The 14,904-nt window shown below is 50.1% G+C and overlaps 1 protein-coding gene across 1 annotated transcript; it reads left to right on the top strand.

Moving 5' to 3' along the window:
• Positions 1 to 7,435: 7,435 nt before the first annotated feature.
• On the top strand, positions 7,436 to 14,780 carry ZNF367 (zinc finger protein 367). The gene is made up of 6 exons (XM_032206305.1): positions 7,436 to 7,514; positions 8,479 to 8,873; positions 9,157 to 9,307; positions 10,854 to 10,973; positions 11,371 to 11,509; positions 12,106 to 14,780. Exons 1-6 carry the CDS (start codon positions 7,436 to 7,438, stop codon positions 12,344 to 12,346), a joined length of 1,125 nt encoding a protein of 374 aa, XP_032062196.1. The 3' UTR covers positions 12,347 to 14,780.
• Positions 14,781 to 14,904: the final 124 nt, after the last annotated feature.

Below are 14,904 nucleotides of genomic sequence, written 5' to 3'. Positions count from 1 at the left end.
CGCCGCCACGCCACGCCAGCCCAGCCGCCGCCAGGCGCTGCGACGCTGCCGGCGCCGCCGCCGCCGCCGCTCCGCGGGGTGGGCGGGGCCGAGCCTGGCCACGCCCCTCTCTCTCTTTCGCCCCCTCTCCCCCCCGCCCGGCCCCGCCAGCCAATCTCGTGGCGGGGCCGCCGGCGGCGCGCGGGCTCCGCCTATCGGCGCGGCGCGGCCCGGCCCCGCCCGGCGGCGGCACGCGCGGGCGCGGCGGAACAATGGCACGAGCCGAGCGGGCGGGCGCGGCCCCGCCCCCCCGGCGGGCCCCCTGCCGGCAGCACCCGCAGCGCCGCAGCCCCAGCGGGCAGGGCGGCGCCACGCACAGCGGGAAGGGAAGGGAAGGGAAGGGAAGGGAAGGGAAGGGAAGGGAAGGGAAGGGAAGGGAAGGGAAGGGAAGGGAAGGGAAGGGAAGGGAAGGGAAGGGAAGGGAAGGGAAGGGAAGGGAAGGGAAGGGAAGGGAAGGGAAGGGAAGGGAAGGGAAGGGAAGGGAAGGGAAGGGAAGGGAAGGGAAGGGAAGGGAAGGGAAGGGAAGGGAAGGGAAGGGAAGGGAACCCCCAGAAGCTGCGCTGTGTGGGCGAGGAAACGCTACAAAATAAAGCATTACAAGAGGAAACGCTATAAAATAAAGCATGATGGAATAAAGCATTGTAAAATAAAGCGTTACAAAATGAACCATTAGAAAATAAAACATTACAAGAAGAAACATTACAAAATAAGCCATTATAAAATAAAGCATTATAAAATGAACCATGACAACATGAACCATTATAAAATGAACCATTACAAAATAAAGCATTATAAAATAGAACATTATAAAACAAGCCATTACAACACAAGCTATTACAAACACAAACCATTACAAAACAAACCATTACAAAATCGCACAGCCCGAGGTCCCTTTCTGGGGCACAACACCTGTAAAGCCATGCCATGTACTGGGTCCAGCTGCCACACACGCGATCAGTGATGTGATCTGACAGAATTCAGCTGAATACATGAAGGTTTCTGCTGAGCAGTACGGGGCTGCATCACCGGAGATGGGCCTGCTCGCAGTAGGCCCATTCATCACCTGCAGGGGACGAGATGCCAGTTCATCTCCAGTGCAGGTGTGCTTGCCTCGTTCTGCTTCCTTCCCCAGGGAACACTCGGTAGCTGGCCTCAAGTAGGCCGTAAGAAACTCTACAGCAAAGGGCTGCGATGGCTGTAGCAGCAGAGGGGCCCATGGCGATGGCGTAGCAGTCGGATCAGTAAAGGAGCCCGCAGCTCCCTCACTGTCTGGCAAACCAGACGTTTCTGACTGTGGCCCCACACAGCTCTTTAAGGCCTCAGAGACTGCTCGCCAGGTGGCAAGCAATCCCACTGCAACCTTGTTGTTTTTAGTTGCAGAGTCCCACACCTTGACCTCAGTTTGGTCCCATGTGTCAGGCTCATAAACTGTCCGATTGTTAATGAAGAGAATAAGCTGTAAGGTTACCAGGACAGTCTTTGTTTCCAAGGATGAATGATTCCCCATAATGCGCAGCTGCTTTACCAGCCGGGGCAGTTGTGTGCACAGGTCCACTTCTCTCAGCTTGAGCTTCTCCCCAGCTCCGGTGCGCCCATTTCCAGAGACTTTCTGTACGAGCTTCTCTGAGCATTTTGCTGAGTCTGGCCGAACCTATCCTCATGAGGCGATCAAAGTGCCTGTTCCCGTCCTGGTCTCCGTTCCTCTAGCCTGTTCCTCTTCACTACTTCTTTCTGCTTCTTTATTGATGACGTAACTTCATCACATCTTGTTGCCTTTATTTTTAATTGAGGGCAGGCTCCCCTCTTATACCCTTTACCCCACAGCAGTCCTTTTCAAAACAACTTTTCATTGGTCAAGCAACTTTGCAAATAACAGCAACAGCAAACACCCAGCAACTTCCATGCCTTAACGGCTGGAGAGCAAGCAACCCGAGACCGCATGGAGTCTCCTGAATCACCCTGCTTTGGTCCCTCTGAACTCTTTCACGTTTCTGACGGCATCATCTTTAAGAGTCTAATGTTATCATCAACCATGGGGCTTGCCGACCCCCATGGCCACACTCCCACATCTCCCCCTTCATTATTAGTATCAACCATTTTCTTGACACGAATTACCACTCCATATATAACAGAAGTACATCAGTTACCATCCTAGGGGAGGTAGATGTTTAATTTTTATTTCTGAGAGAGTTTCACATCCTTACACTCCTGAATCATGATGCTCTTCTCAAGTCCAACTAGAAGGACAGAACATAGGTACTCAAGTACTGTGTTCAGTTTTGGGCCCCTCGCTACAAGAAGGACATCGAGGTGCTCGAGCGGGTCCAGAGAAGGGTGACGAAGCTGGTGAGGGGCCTGGAGAACAAGTCCTACGAGGAGCGGCTGAGGGAGCTGGGCTTGTTCAGCCTGGAGAAGAGGAGGCTCAGGGGCGACCTTATCGCTCTCTATAGGTACCTCAAGGGAGGCTGTAGCGAGGTGGGGGTTGGCCTGTTCTCCCACGTGCCTGGTGATAGGACGAGGGGGAATGGGCTTAAGTTGAGCCAGGGGAGCTTTAGGTTAGATGTTAGGAAGAACTTCTTCACTGAAAGGGTTGTGAGGCATTGGAACAGGCTGCCCAGGGAGGTGGTGGAGTCACCATCCCTGGAAGTCTTTAAAAGACGTTTAGATGTAGAGCTTAGCGATATGGTTTAGTGGGGACTGCTAGCGTTAGGTCAGAGGTTGGACTCGGTGATCTTGGAGGTCTCTTCCAACCTAGGCAATTCTCGAGCACCTCCATGTCCTTCTTGTAGCCAGGGGCCCAAAACTGAACACAGTGCTCGAGGTGCGGCCTCACCAGAGCCGAGTACAGGGGGACGATCACCTCCCTAGCCCTGCTGGTCACACTGTTTCTGATACAAGCCAGGATGCCGTTGGCCTTCTTGGCCACCTGAGCACACTGCTGGCTCATATTCAGCCGACTATCCACCATCACTCCCAGGTCCTTCTCTGCCTGGCAGCTCTCCAACCATTCCTCTCCCAGCCTGTAGCTCCGCTTGGGGTTATTGCGCCCCAGGTGCAGGACCCGGCACTCGGCCTTCTTGAACTTCATGCAGCTGACCTCAGCCCATCGGTCCAGCGCATCGGTGCAGCCTGTCCAGATCCTCCTGCAGAGCTTTCCTACCCTCAAGCAGATCGACACACGCACCTAACTTGGTGTCATCTGCAAACTTACTGAGGGTGCACTCAATGCCCTCGTCCAGATCATCGATGAAGATATTAAAGAGGACCGGCCCCAGCACTGAGCCCTGGGCAATGCCACTAGTGACCGACCTCCAATTGGATTTGACTCCATTCACCACGACTCTTTGGGCCCGGCTATCCAGCCAGTTTCTAACCCAACGAAGCGTGCGCCAGTCCAAGCCAAGAGCAGCCAGTTTCTTGAGGAGAATGCTGTGGGAGACGGTGTCAAAAGCCTTGCTGAAGTCAAGGTAGACCACATCCACAGCCTTTCCCTCATCCACCCAGCACGTCACTTTGTCACAGAAGGAGATCAGGTTCGTCAAGCAGGACCTGCCTTTCATAAACCCATGCTGACTGGGACTGATCACCTGCTTGCCCTGCAAGTGCTGCGTGATGACTCTCAAGAGGATCTGCTCCATGAGTTTCCCTGGCACTGCGGTCAAGCTGACAGGCCTATTGTTCCCTGGGTCTACCCTCCGGCCCTTCTTGTAGATGGGAATCACGTTTGCTAGCTGCCAGTCAACTGGGACCTCCCCCGATAGCCAGGACTGCTGATAAATGATGGATAGTGGCTTGGCCAGCTCCTCTGCCAGTTCTCTCTGTACCCTAGGGTGGATCCCATCTGGCCCCATCGACTTGCGCACATCCAAGTGCTGTAGTAGGTTGCCAACCATTTCCTCGTGGATAGTGAGGGTCACATTCTGCTCCCCATCCCCTTCCACCAGCTCAGGGTACTGGGTATCCAGAGAACAACTGCTCTTGCCGCTAAAGAATGAGGAAAAGAAGTCATTAAGCACCTCCACCTTTTCCTCATCTCTTGTCACTAAGTTCCCCCTCACATCCAGTAAAGGCAGGAGATTCTCCTTAGTCCTCCATTTTGCATTGATGTATTTGTAAAAACTTTTTTTTGTTATCTTTAACAGCAGTATCCAGATTGAGCTCCAGATGAGCTTTGGCCTTCCTAATTTTGTCCCTGCACAGCCTCGCAACATCCTTATAGTCCTCCTCAATGGCCCACTGTTTTTCCAAAGATTATAAACCCTCTTTTTTCTCCTAAGCTCAAGCTGCAACTCTCTGTTCAGCCAGGCCGGTCTTCTTCCACGCCGGCTCATCTTTGGGCACGTGGGGACAGACCGTTCCTGCGCCATTAAGATTTCCCTCTTGAAGAGTGCCCAGCCTTCCTGGACCCCTCTGCCCTTCAGAACCGCCTCCCAAGAGACTCTACCAGCCAGTGTCCTGAACAGCTCAAGGTCAGCCCTCCGGAAATCCAAGACTGTGGTTTTACTGATCCCCCTCCTGCCTTCTCCGAGAATAGAGAACTCCACCATTTCGTGGTCACTCTGCCCAAGACAGTTTCCAACCACCACATCTCCCACCAGTCCTTCTCTGTTTGTGAAGAGAAGGTCTAGCGGGGCACCTCCCTGGGTAGGCTCACTAACCAGCTGCGTCAGGAAGCGATCTTCCACGCTCTCCAGAAACCTCCTAGACTGCTTCCTCTGGGGTGTGTTATGCTTCCAGGATAAGTCTGGGAAGTTGAAATCCCCAAAAACAAGCGCTGATGATTTTGCAACTTCTGCCAGCTGCCTGTAGAACTCCTCATCTGTCTCCTCATCCTGGTTTGGCGGTCTATAACAGACCCCCACCAGGATGCTTCCCTTGTTGGCCTTCCCACTGATCCTAATCCATAGGGACTCAACCTTATAATTCCCAGCCTCAAGTTCCACGACATCAAAACACTCTCAAATATAGAGAGCCACACCACCACCCATTCCGTGCTGCCTGTCCCTTCTGAAGAGCCTATAGCCAGTCATTGCAGCACTCCAGTCATGAGACTGGTCCCACCACATCTCCGTGATGGCAACCAAGTCGTAGCCTGCCTGCTGCACGATGGCTTCCAGCTCCTCCTGTTTGTTACCCATGCTGCGTGCATTGGTGTAGATGCACTTCAGTTGGGCCATTGCCTTATCCCCCAGCCTTGCCTTTTTTCCCCTTGGCACAGCTCCAACAAGCCTTGTTTCAGCCCCGTCCCCCTTCTTACCTAGTTTAAAACCTTCCCAATGAGCCCCGCCAGCTCCTGGGCTAGGATCCGTTTTGCCCTTACAGATAGGGACCCGTCTGTGGCCATCAGGCCAGGTGCCGAGTAAAGCGCCCCATGGTGAAAAAAAAAAAAAAAACGCACAAAATTCCTGTGTTGGCACCAGCCTCTGAGCCACGTGTTTATCAGGTGGGCTTTCCATGTCCTGTCTGTACCCCTCCCTGCCACCGTAGGGATGGATGAAAACACCACCTGTACTCCCGCTCCCTCCACTAATCGTCCCAGCCCCCTAAAGTCCTGTTTGGTAGACTTGAGGCTTCTGTCTTCAGTGTCATCACTGCCAGCCTGGACTATTTAAAGAGGATAATAGTCAGAGGGGTGAACCAGGTTGGGAAGCTTCCTGGCAATGTCCCTGACCCTGGCCCCAGGGAGGCAGCAGACTTCCCTACGGGTAGGGTCAGGCAGACAAATAGGGCCCTCTGTTCCCCTGAGAAGGGAGTCTCCCACAACAATCACCCTTCTTGCTGTCCTGGTGGAGGCAGTCCTGAGGCGTGGAGTTGACTTCCCCGCCCTAAGCATCCTCCTGGGTAGACTTTCTACCTCATCCTCACCTACTGGTCTCTCAAGCTCCAGGGCCTCAGCTCTGTTGCATAAGGGCACCTGGGAAATTGGGGCCGGTAGGGGTGGGTGTTGCTTGCGAGGTGGAGCAGGGACCTGTTTCCATTCCTCCTCAACTCCCAGGTCCCCTCCCTCTGCCTGACGGTGACAGGGCAGGGGATCCACCCCCATTTGGAGTGTCTCACCCCGGTACCTCTCCTTGAGGCCCTGCAGGGAGTTACTCCACCAGTCTATCTCCCGCTCACACTCTCTGATAGCCCTCAACCTCTCCACCTCCTCCTTGAGCTCTGCCACCAGGCGGACCAGGTCATCCACCTGCTCGCACCTCAGACACACTGTTTCTCTGCCACCCTCTGAGGGCAGCAGCAGGCTCAGACACTCCCTGCATCCAGAAACCTGAACTGCCTCATTTTTTGAGCTGGCAGTCGGTCTGGGTGGATACAGACTTCCTAGGGAGAGCTCTCTGCGCAGAGTCTGATGGTAGACTGTGTAATGGCTCATTATTCTGGTAATTTACCTCTGAGAGAGAGCACTCTCTTGTTTCTACACTAACTAAACCACTAAAATATCAGTGCTTTTATCTATTAAGTTGATAGAACATCATCAAAATATTACAAGGAACAAACACAATTAGTATTGTTCAATTAAGATACTGTAGCTCAGATTATTTTTGTATAACCGTCTTTACACAGTGTGACCTTAACCATCAGTTTTATATGTATGGCTGTGTGTAATGAAAAGCAGCGAGTCCTTTAGTCTGTGCATGCTGTGCATGCGTTTCCCATTCCAGTAGCAGGATCTGGACAAAGAAGTCACTTCTCTCCTCTTGGTCATCGTCATTGCACAAAACTTTAATTTTCAGACCAGCTAATATATCAGAAACGGCATCAGTTCACTTTTGCACTCTTTGCACTCTTTTGCCCTGCTTCCTAATGTGCATAACAAAGATCTGTTATTTCAGACTAGATAAATTAACAAAATCTGCGTAAAGAAGTTGATTCTCAGCTAGGGCCTTGGGAATCGTTTCAAAATTTCACACCTACCTTGAGCTAGCACAGGATAATTACGGAGATATTTAGTTGCTTGCTTCTATCTTACTGCATGATAGCAACTCACAGTATCTACCATTCTATGTACCGAACTGTAACATTAATTCTATCCCTCACTGGAGTTTCTGGGTAGCTACCTGTAACACTTGCAGCATCAGCTACACAGTTCTGGAAAATTGTAAAAGCTATTCACCGTTTGTTTCCAGGACGCAATTACTTTAATACATCACTATTTATTTATTTATTTTTATTTTTTTCCAAATGTAAGTTGTTCTCTCACAGGAACTTTCTCTTCCGGGTTATTTTTAGGGCTGAAGTTTCGAGTGGCACAGATCCAAGCGTGTGCAAACCTGTTCACTCATTTTGGAAACGGTGTTTAGTTAAAGGCTGTTGTGTTTTCTTCTCAGGCCTGGTAAGTGCGTGGGCAGGACTTTGGCACGTAGCAGCAAGCTGGAGAAGCTGGAGTGTCAGTAGCATGAAGACGATTTTATTTAAAGAAACGCTAGGGACCTTTTCTAGTTACGTTAGAGAGGGTAGCCGTGACGAAGTGAACCGTAAGGCGTAACGAAGGGGCGCCTGGCATTAATCTCACAGATTAACCAATAATGACTCTTGTACAAATTACTCATTTCACAGCCTCTAATTGGGACAGCTGCGATGGTGCGATAGCGAGGCGGAACCAGCGCGCGAGCTGAACCGCCCTGGCTACTGAGCCGCGCTGGCTCTGACGGGAGGCCCTGACGAGACCCCGGGCCTGCCAACGGCCGCCGCAACCGCCATAACGGCCGCCCCCACGCTCAGCCCCGCGCCCCCACGCGGAGGGCACCGTCCCCGCCCCGCCCCGCCCCTCCCCCCCCCCGCCACGCGCCTCTTCCCCACTCCCGCCCGCGGCGGCCCCTTTAAAGCCAGCGCGCGCCGCGCCGCCATTGGTGCGGGGGCCGCGCAACAACAACAGCGTGCGCCTCGCGCCCGGCGGCGGGGCCAATCAGCGGCCGCGCTCGGCGCGCGGGGGCCGCGCCCCGTCCAATGGGGAGGCGGGACGGCGGCCGCCTCCCGCCCGGGCCCAGCTCCCGGGGCGCGGGGCGGGGCCGAGCGGGCTGCCGGGCCGCGCGATTGGCCGCGGGGAGCTGCCGCTCCGTGACGTGGGGGGTGCGTTCGGTGATTGGTTACGCCCAGGCGCGAAATGTAACGCGGGAAAACCCAGGGTGCGGGTCGCGCTGCGGGCCGGCGGCACCGGGACCGGCACCGGCACCGGCAGCGGGGCGGGGGCCGCTTGGCAGAGGCGCGCGGGGCGCTATGGCCGCCGGCTGCCGCTGCCGGTGGTGACCTCGCGGCTCCGGCTCCAGCAGCGGGTCGCGATCGCGGGGCAGGCACCGAGACCCCTCCGGCGATGAGCAGCGGCTGAGGCGCGCCCGGAGCCACCACAGCAGCCGCCCCCCAGCGCGCCCTCGCCGCCGGTTCCGCCGCCAGCGCCGATGGCGGAGCGCCCTCCTCCTCCTCTTCCTCCTCCTCCTGCAGCGGCGGCGGCCCCGCCGGTGATCTTCTGCCAGGACTCCCCGCAGCGCGTGCTGGTGTCCGTCATCAGGACCGCCCCCATCAAGCCGTCCCCGCGGCGGGGCGGTGGCGGCGAGGAGCCGGCGCCCGCCCCGCCCGTGCCCACCAGCCCCGGCTTCAGCGACTTCATGGTCTACCCCTGGCGCTGGGGCGAGAACGCGCACAACGTCACCCTCAGCCCCGGCACCGGCACCGCCGCCTGCGCCTCCTCCTCCTCCTCCTCCTCTTCCTCCTCCTCCGCTGCCGCCGAGCCCGCGCAGCAGCCCCGCGGCGGGGCGGCCGCGGACGCCGCCCGGGACGAGGAGGAGGCCGGCAGCACGGACGGGGGGGGCGGCGGCCACCGGCACCGGCACCTCAAGGTGAGGGGCGAGGGGGAGGTGGGGGGGGGGGGCGCGCCGCCGCCGCCCCCGCGCGCGGTGAGGTCACTTCCGCGCGCGCGCGCCCGCGGAGGGAGGGAGGGGGGGTGGGGGGGGAACGGGTGGGGGGCGCCCCCCCCCCCCTCAACGGTCGCGGGCGGCGGTTAACGGCCGCGCTGCTGCCGCCGCCTGGCGACTGCCCGCCGCGGCCCCGGGCAGGGTGTGGGGGGTGTTGGGGGCTGTGTGGGGGCGGCTCCCCCTCAGCGCTGTCCCTGCCCCGCCGCAGGACAGGACCCGTCGCGGGCGGCCCCGCGCGGACACGGTGCGGGACCTGATCAGCGAAGGGGAGCACTCGTCCAGCAGGATCCGCTGCAACGTCTGCAACAGGGTGTTCCCCCGGGAGAAGTCGCTGCAGGCGCACAAGCGGACACACACCGGTAAGCGGGGGGCGTCCCGTGCCTCCCTCACCTGGCTGCGCGCGGCCGGGCGCCAGGGCCTCGCCTCCGCCGCCCCTGCTCCTGCCCGTCCTTCCCAGCCGCGGTTAAAGTGTAGCCATGGGAGGAGAAAGTATCTTGTAAAGCCCTTCCGCGGCCGGCACAGCGTGATACTGTGTGGCTGGAGCGCTGCGTGAAAAGTTGAGATGCTCTGGGAGTCGCTGTCCGCCTCTCCCTCCTGCCGGCTGCTTGCTTAGAGTCTGCTTTCTGCCGTGGGGGTTGTCACGCTAACTTAGCGACCCGCACACACAAAGCAGTTCCAGAAGTAACATGCAGTGAAACGGAGATCCAGCGTCAACGCATTCAGTACCCTCACGAACTAGAAATTAAAGGGAAATGCTGTTTTTCATTCCAATCAAATACATTTTCCTTCAAGTTTGTGTGTTTTGTTTTATTTTTAATATGCTGTGAGCTATCGTGGTTCACAATACCACACAACAAAGTGAAAAGCTGGCTCCCACAGTCTCTTTTTCTGACTCTAGTGCATAAGGCAAATCTTGTTACTAACACTAAGCACAAGTTTCCTCGTGCTCTTTGGTCAAAAGATGCTTTCATTTCACTTGCTTATGTTAGGTGTCAAACTTCCACGTTAGATATGGATTGCTTAGTTGAGCAGAACTTAGCCTGATGTTACTCCAGTAAGTCATGGTTAACCTCACTTTGTCATCCTTTCTGAGCGGTGGTGGCGTGGCACACCTGTGATTCTCTTGAGACAGAGAGGAGATACTTGTCATCTGAATTCTTCACGTTGAAGTTTGCATGGAGAAGTCATTTTTGAAAGCTCTTTGGAGACAGCTTTTTTGGCTGGCATAAGCTTATTTTGATACTTTCACTTTTCCAACTTTTTCCAAATAATTTACTGAAACTATAGTGAGATACTTCTGCAACTTCATACATTGCTATATTGTTGATCTTGGTTATTTTACTCCAATTTAACCTATGGTAATGATAATATATATATATAACGATATCATAATATTATATCATTTATATACATTATGCTATATCATAATATTAGATATCATATCATATATATTGTGATATAATATTATTATATGTATAATTTATATATATATATATATATATATATATATATATATATGGTTACAACCTGAATTATATTACTTCAATTATTTCACTTCATATGTTTCCTGCTCTGTAGGTGCATAGTTTCATGGGACAAAGGTTGTGTAGTACTCTGCAAGGGTCTTAAAAAACAAAACAAAACAAAAACAAAAAACATGGAAAACCTATAACTTCATCATTTCTCTGGAGGAAAAAGTGTTATCCATTAGCATTGAATATCTCTGTGGGGTGAGAGTGGATCTTGGCTGTCTGGTACAGTAATGCTTTCTGAGTAGACAAGAGTGCCTGAGTGGGTAAATGAAGAGCTTGCTTGTGCAAATATCAAGCCAAGGATGACTAGTGGATACTATGACTCCTCTTTTATACGCAGCTTTCACAAATCTGTTCTGTTATTATTTTTAAGGTGAAAGGCCTTATTTGTGTGACTACCCAGACTGCGGGAAAGCCTTTGTTCAGAGTGGGCAGCTCAAAACTCACCAGCGTCTCCACACAGGGGAGAAGCCTTTCGTCTGCTCAGAGAATGGTGAGCCAGAGAATGACCCGCGGCTTTCAGAGTTAGGGTCAGCCTACTGCTGTAAACGTGTGCACATCAGCAATCTATCAAAGCTTTGGCTCTTAACTTTGGAAGAGCTGCTAGAGACGAGAGTAGCCAGCCAATCTGCATCAGCATCCAAGTGTGAATTGAAGGTCTGCGTATGTTACTATATAGTGTTACTAGTGATGTCTGTTGATACTGATGTATAAAATGATTGGGCGTGTTACAAGCCTTGCCAAGTAGAACTTGTTTTCAACTGTATCTAGGCTCTTCTAGAGTGAGGAAGGCTAGATTTGGCAGCCTCTTCATCCCACAGATATTATGGTTGCTCAGCGGTTGACTGCTTTCCTTACCGTGTCTTTCATTGGCATTTTGTGCTTTTAAGGCTGTCTGAGCAGATTCACTCATGCAAACCGTCACTGCCCCAACCATCCGTATGCCCGCCTGAAGAGGGAAGAACTCACTGACAGCCTGAGTAAAAACCAGACAGCTGACAATAAAGACGTGGCTGAGTGGCTAGCAAAGTAAGTTCCCATATGGTGTGATCTTTGTCTAGATAGTCATAAAAGTGGCCTGAGAAAACACTTTATTCTTAGGAGGCGAAAAACAAAAGAAAACAAACCAGAATCAGCTGTGCCTCTAGCATTACTTGTTCCAGCCTTGCCTGTCCTTTAAGAACTATTGACTCTAAGTTAAGACAAAGTTCCTCATGAGAAATGTCTTTTTTTAATTTTATTTTCTCTGCTTAAATGTGTTTTTGCTTGAATAACACTTGCTAATAACTTGTTAGTACTGCAGCCTTCCATCTGAATTTGCATTTATATGAGGGACGTGAATTGTGTGCACACAGGTAGCCTGTTGGGGGATACCATGGGGCAGAATGGTCTGTCACAGATGTTTGCTTGGGCACTTCCCTTTTTGGCATTTTAAATGTAGGTTTCTGACAGCTTAAATACTACCATATAAGGGCTGAAAGATAAAACAAAGTGCAGTGCTCAGTTGTGTGCCAAGTTTAAAAAAAAAAAAAAAAAAAGCCCTTGAGTCTTTTTTGCTAGCTTTGAATGGGTTGGCACATGAGTTGTATGTATTTCAAAAACGTTCTTCACATTTGATTTTCTAGGTACTGGGAGACTAGAGAACAGCGTGCTCCTGCTTTGAAAAGTAAAGTAATCCAGAAAACCGATCAGGAACAGCAGGACCCGATGGAATATTTTCAGTCTGATGAAGAGGATGGCGAAGAGAAAAATAGTGCTCGCTCAGCTGCTCGCCGCCGCCGCCTCCAGGAACAGCGTGAACGTATGCATGGTGCTTTGGCTCTCATTGAGCTTGCAAACCTAGCTGTGGCACCACTCCGGCAGTAGATCGGGAAGAAGTTTGCCTATACAAGTTACTTCCTGGTGGTACTTAACCAGTTAGATCCTGGGCATAAGCTAAGCACCTTATTTGCTTATCACAGGCTGCTATTCTGTAGAATTTATGAAGAATGTTGTTACCCCATAACATGGGGTGAGAGAATTGCACTTTTTGTAAGGTTAAAGATAGATGTAAAGTTTCTAAGTATTTTGTAAATATAGGGCTGCGTAATGCAGGGTTAACAAAGTACATGTGGGAAGCTAGATTTTGCAAGGTTAACTCATTTATTTGAAGCAGTTTTCACAGGAAGCACTAATCACAGTGTTTCACTAATCAGTGTTTGTGATTAGCAGAATGGTACACGTGGCCAAAGAAGGCTGACAAAAAGAAAAGTATTTATCTGAACTATTTAAGCAAATTTATATAAAGTGGTAGGTCTGAAGATACTGTAAGCACCAATGAAACCACATTTTTCTAAATGTCAGTGTATGTTTTACCTAGTATCACTGATGTATAGAGGGCAAAGCTTAGTTATTACAACTTGTAGAGGGGAAGAAGCTGCTTCATGCAGGTGAATTATAGAATAGTTCAGGATCTTCGCTGTGACTGCTCCAGGTATGAGGATGACTTTGCTCTTTTACGTGTTCTGGTTTGATCTCTGGTTTGAATTTATTGGTAGCACTTGTTATTCCTAGCATATGATGTTAGGAACTTTTGCACATTGTTGTGTTTATCTGAAAATGATTAGTCTTGCAAAGTCTAGACAAAGTTAAACAATTGGTGATATTTTTGTCCGATATTTTTTGGCCCTGTAACGATTTGGCACTTGTTTTTGTTAATAAGGGGGTGTTTACAGGGTGGTAAGGATTTGTAGTAAACTATTCTAGATCTCCTATTAGCAAACACTAAGTTTTAAAGTCTTGCTTTTACATGGTTATTAGCAAATAGAAGCCTCCGTATTTTCTGTGCATAAAGCCACCTTATTGCTTTACTTACGGATAACATGCCCATTTTGTGTTCACTAACTTTAGCACAGCTATCAATTAAACACTGCAGGAAAATATTCACTATACAACTAGAAAATAGGCTTCCAAAGATAGTTACAAGTGTGTTAACAGTGTGATTTCTTGTACGTCCCAAATAAATGAAGTTACAGAACGCTGCTTAGTAATATCAGATGCTGATATAAGATGTTTAGTGGGATATTTTGTTACTTCATGAATGTTGTATACTTTTGAATACCATCGTCTTATGGTAATCTTGTTCTGTATTTTGCTTGGAAGGCAACCAGAGATTTGTAATATGCTAACAAGATGTTATCTTCAAATCGAACTTTTTTCTTTTTTTTTTTTTTATTTTATTTTTGCAGTTGAGCTACTGCTTGAGGGGATATTAATAATTCATTTACTGACCTGCTTGCTTTTAACTCTTCCTTCTCATTGAAGGTCAGGAAATTCAGATGAGAAGGGAAGCCACTTTCCCTCTTGTTTAAGCAAGAGGAAAATAGCATTTTATCAATCACTTGATACAGACTGACTAGATGCCTACAGCTGTTCCAGAATAGTAAGTCTATTTTTCCACCAGAAACTGCAAGTGTTGTATTATGTTCTTTGATGGTTGATAACCTGTTGTGGTAGAAAATTGTATTAACTGTGTTTGTTTAACATCATATGTTCGTGATGCACTTGACTAAAGAGTCATTGAATATTTAAACAAAAACCACCAACAACAAAACAAAAAACAAAGATCATGTTTGTGGAATGTAATTAATTTTGTACCAGTTATACGGTTTTAACTTCTGCTTTCAGCTGGCATCAGGCTCATTTATTTTTTTTTAAGTCTTTTTGGGCTTAAAAGTCTGAAACACTTTGGAGTCATTCTGGGCTCCTTAGTCTATGTAAAACTGGTAATTCAGGGTATAGATTTAGAATGTGACAAATTGGTTTTGACTGTTCAGTTGGCTACATGCAAAGACTCTGATCTCAAAATGAGTCCTGAGTGTAAATCTGTTGTATTACCAAGTTGTAACTTAGAATTGTTTGAGTAGTATTTCACAGGGCTCAAAATCTTCAGCTCCGTTGTAATCACCAGCTGGTTGCAGGCTGAAGTCATAACTTTGCTGGTTGATTTTATTTTCTTCAATCAGCTGTAAGGTTTTGGACAACTTGCAGAATATTTCTTTCAGTATGACAAGCATGCTGAATTCTACTTAGCTGTAGAGCAGATTCAGACAGCTCAAGCTGTTTTGTGTAGTGACAGGTTTGGGTTAAGATACCAAGTTAAAAAATTAAGGTGTGGAAGATTGCTTTTTGTATTATAAAGAAGTGATTACACACAAGAATCTTGAAGGTTGAATTGTTGTTTGGCATGACAACAGCAGAAGAGTGAATGTGCCGTTATTTCAATAGATGCTTTAAATAAAGAGTTGGTTTAATTTTCAAATCCTGTGTATGTGCGTGCTGTTTATAGTAATTCTTAGTATTTCCATTCTTCCTTGTTCTTATAACCCCATCCGCCCGACCTGTGGCAGAACAAAGAGGACCCGTGTCCCTCCTCTTGCTGTGAG

This window comes from Aythya fuligula, chromosome Z, assembly GCF_009819795.1.
Source record: "Aythya fuligula isolate bAytFul2 chromosome Z, bAytFul2.pri, whole genome shotgun sequence".
In the NCBI taxonomy this organism is placed as follows: Eukaryota; Metazoa; Chordata; class Aves; order Anseriformes; family Anatidae; genus Aythya; species Aythya fuligula.
Note: the sequence above shows the minus strand (reverse complement) of the source record. Positions and strands in the feature narration are given on the sequence as shown.

Excerpts from the sequence above, each read along its gene's own strand:
- ZNF367 (XM_032206305.1), top strand. The coding sequence starts at position 7,436 with ATGAAGACGATTTTATTTAAAGAAACGCTAGGGACCTTTTCTAGTTAC. Across the intron at positions 7,515-8,478 it reads TAGCCGTGACGAAGTGAACC|CGGCGGCGGCCCCGCCGGTG; the intron begins GTAAGGCGTAAC and ends CTCCTCCTGCAG. Across the intron at positions 9,308-10,853 it reads GCACAAGCGGACACACACCG|GTGAAAGGCCTTATTTGTGT; the intron begins GTAAGCGGGGGG and ends ATTATTTTTAAG.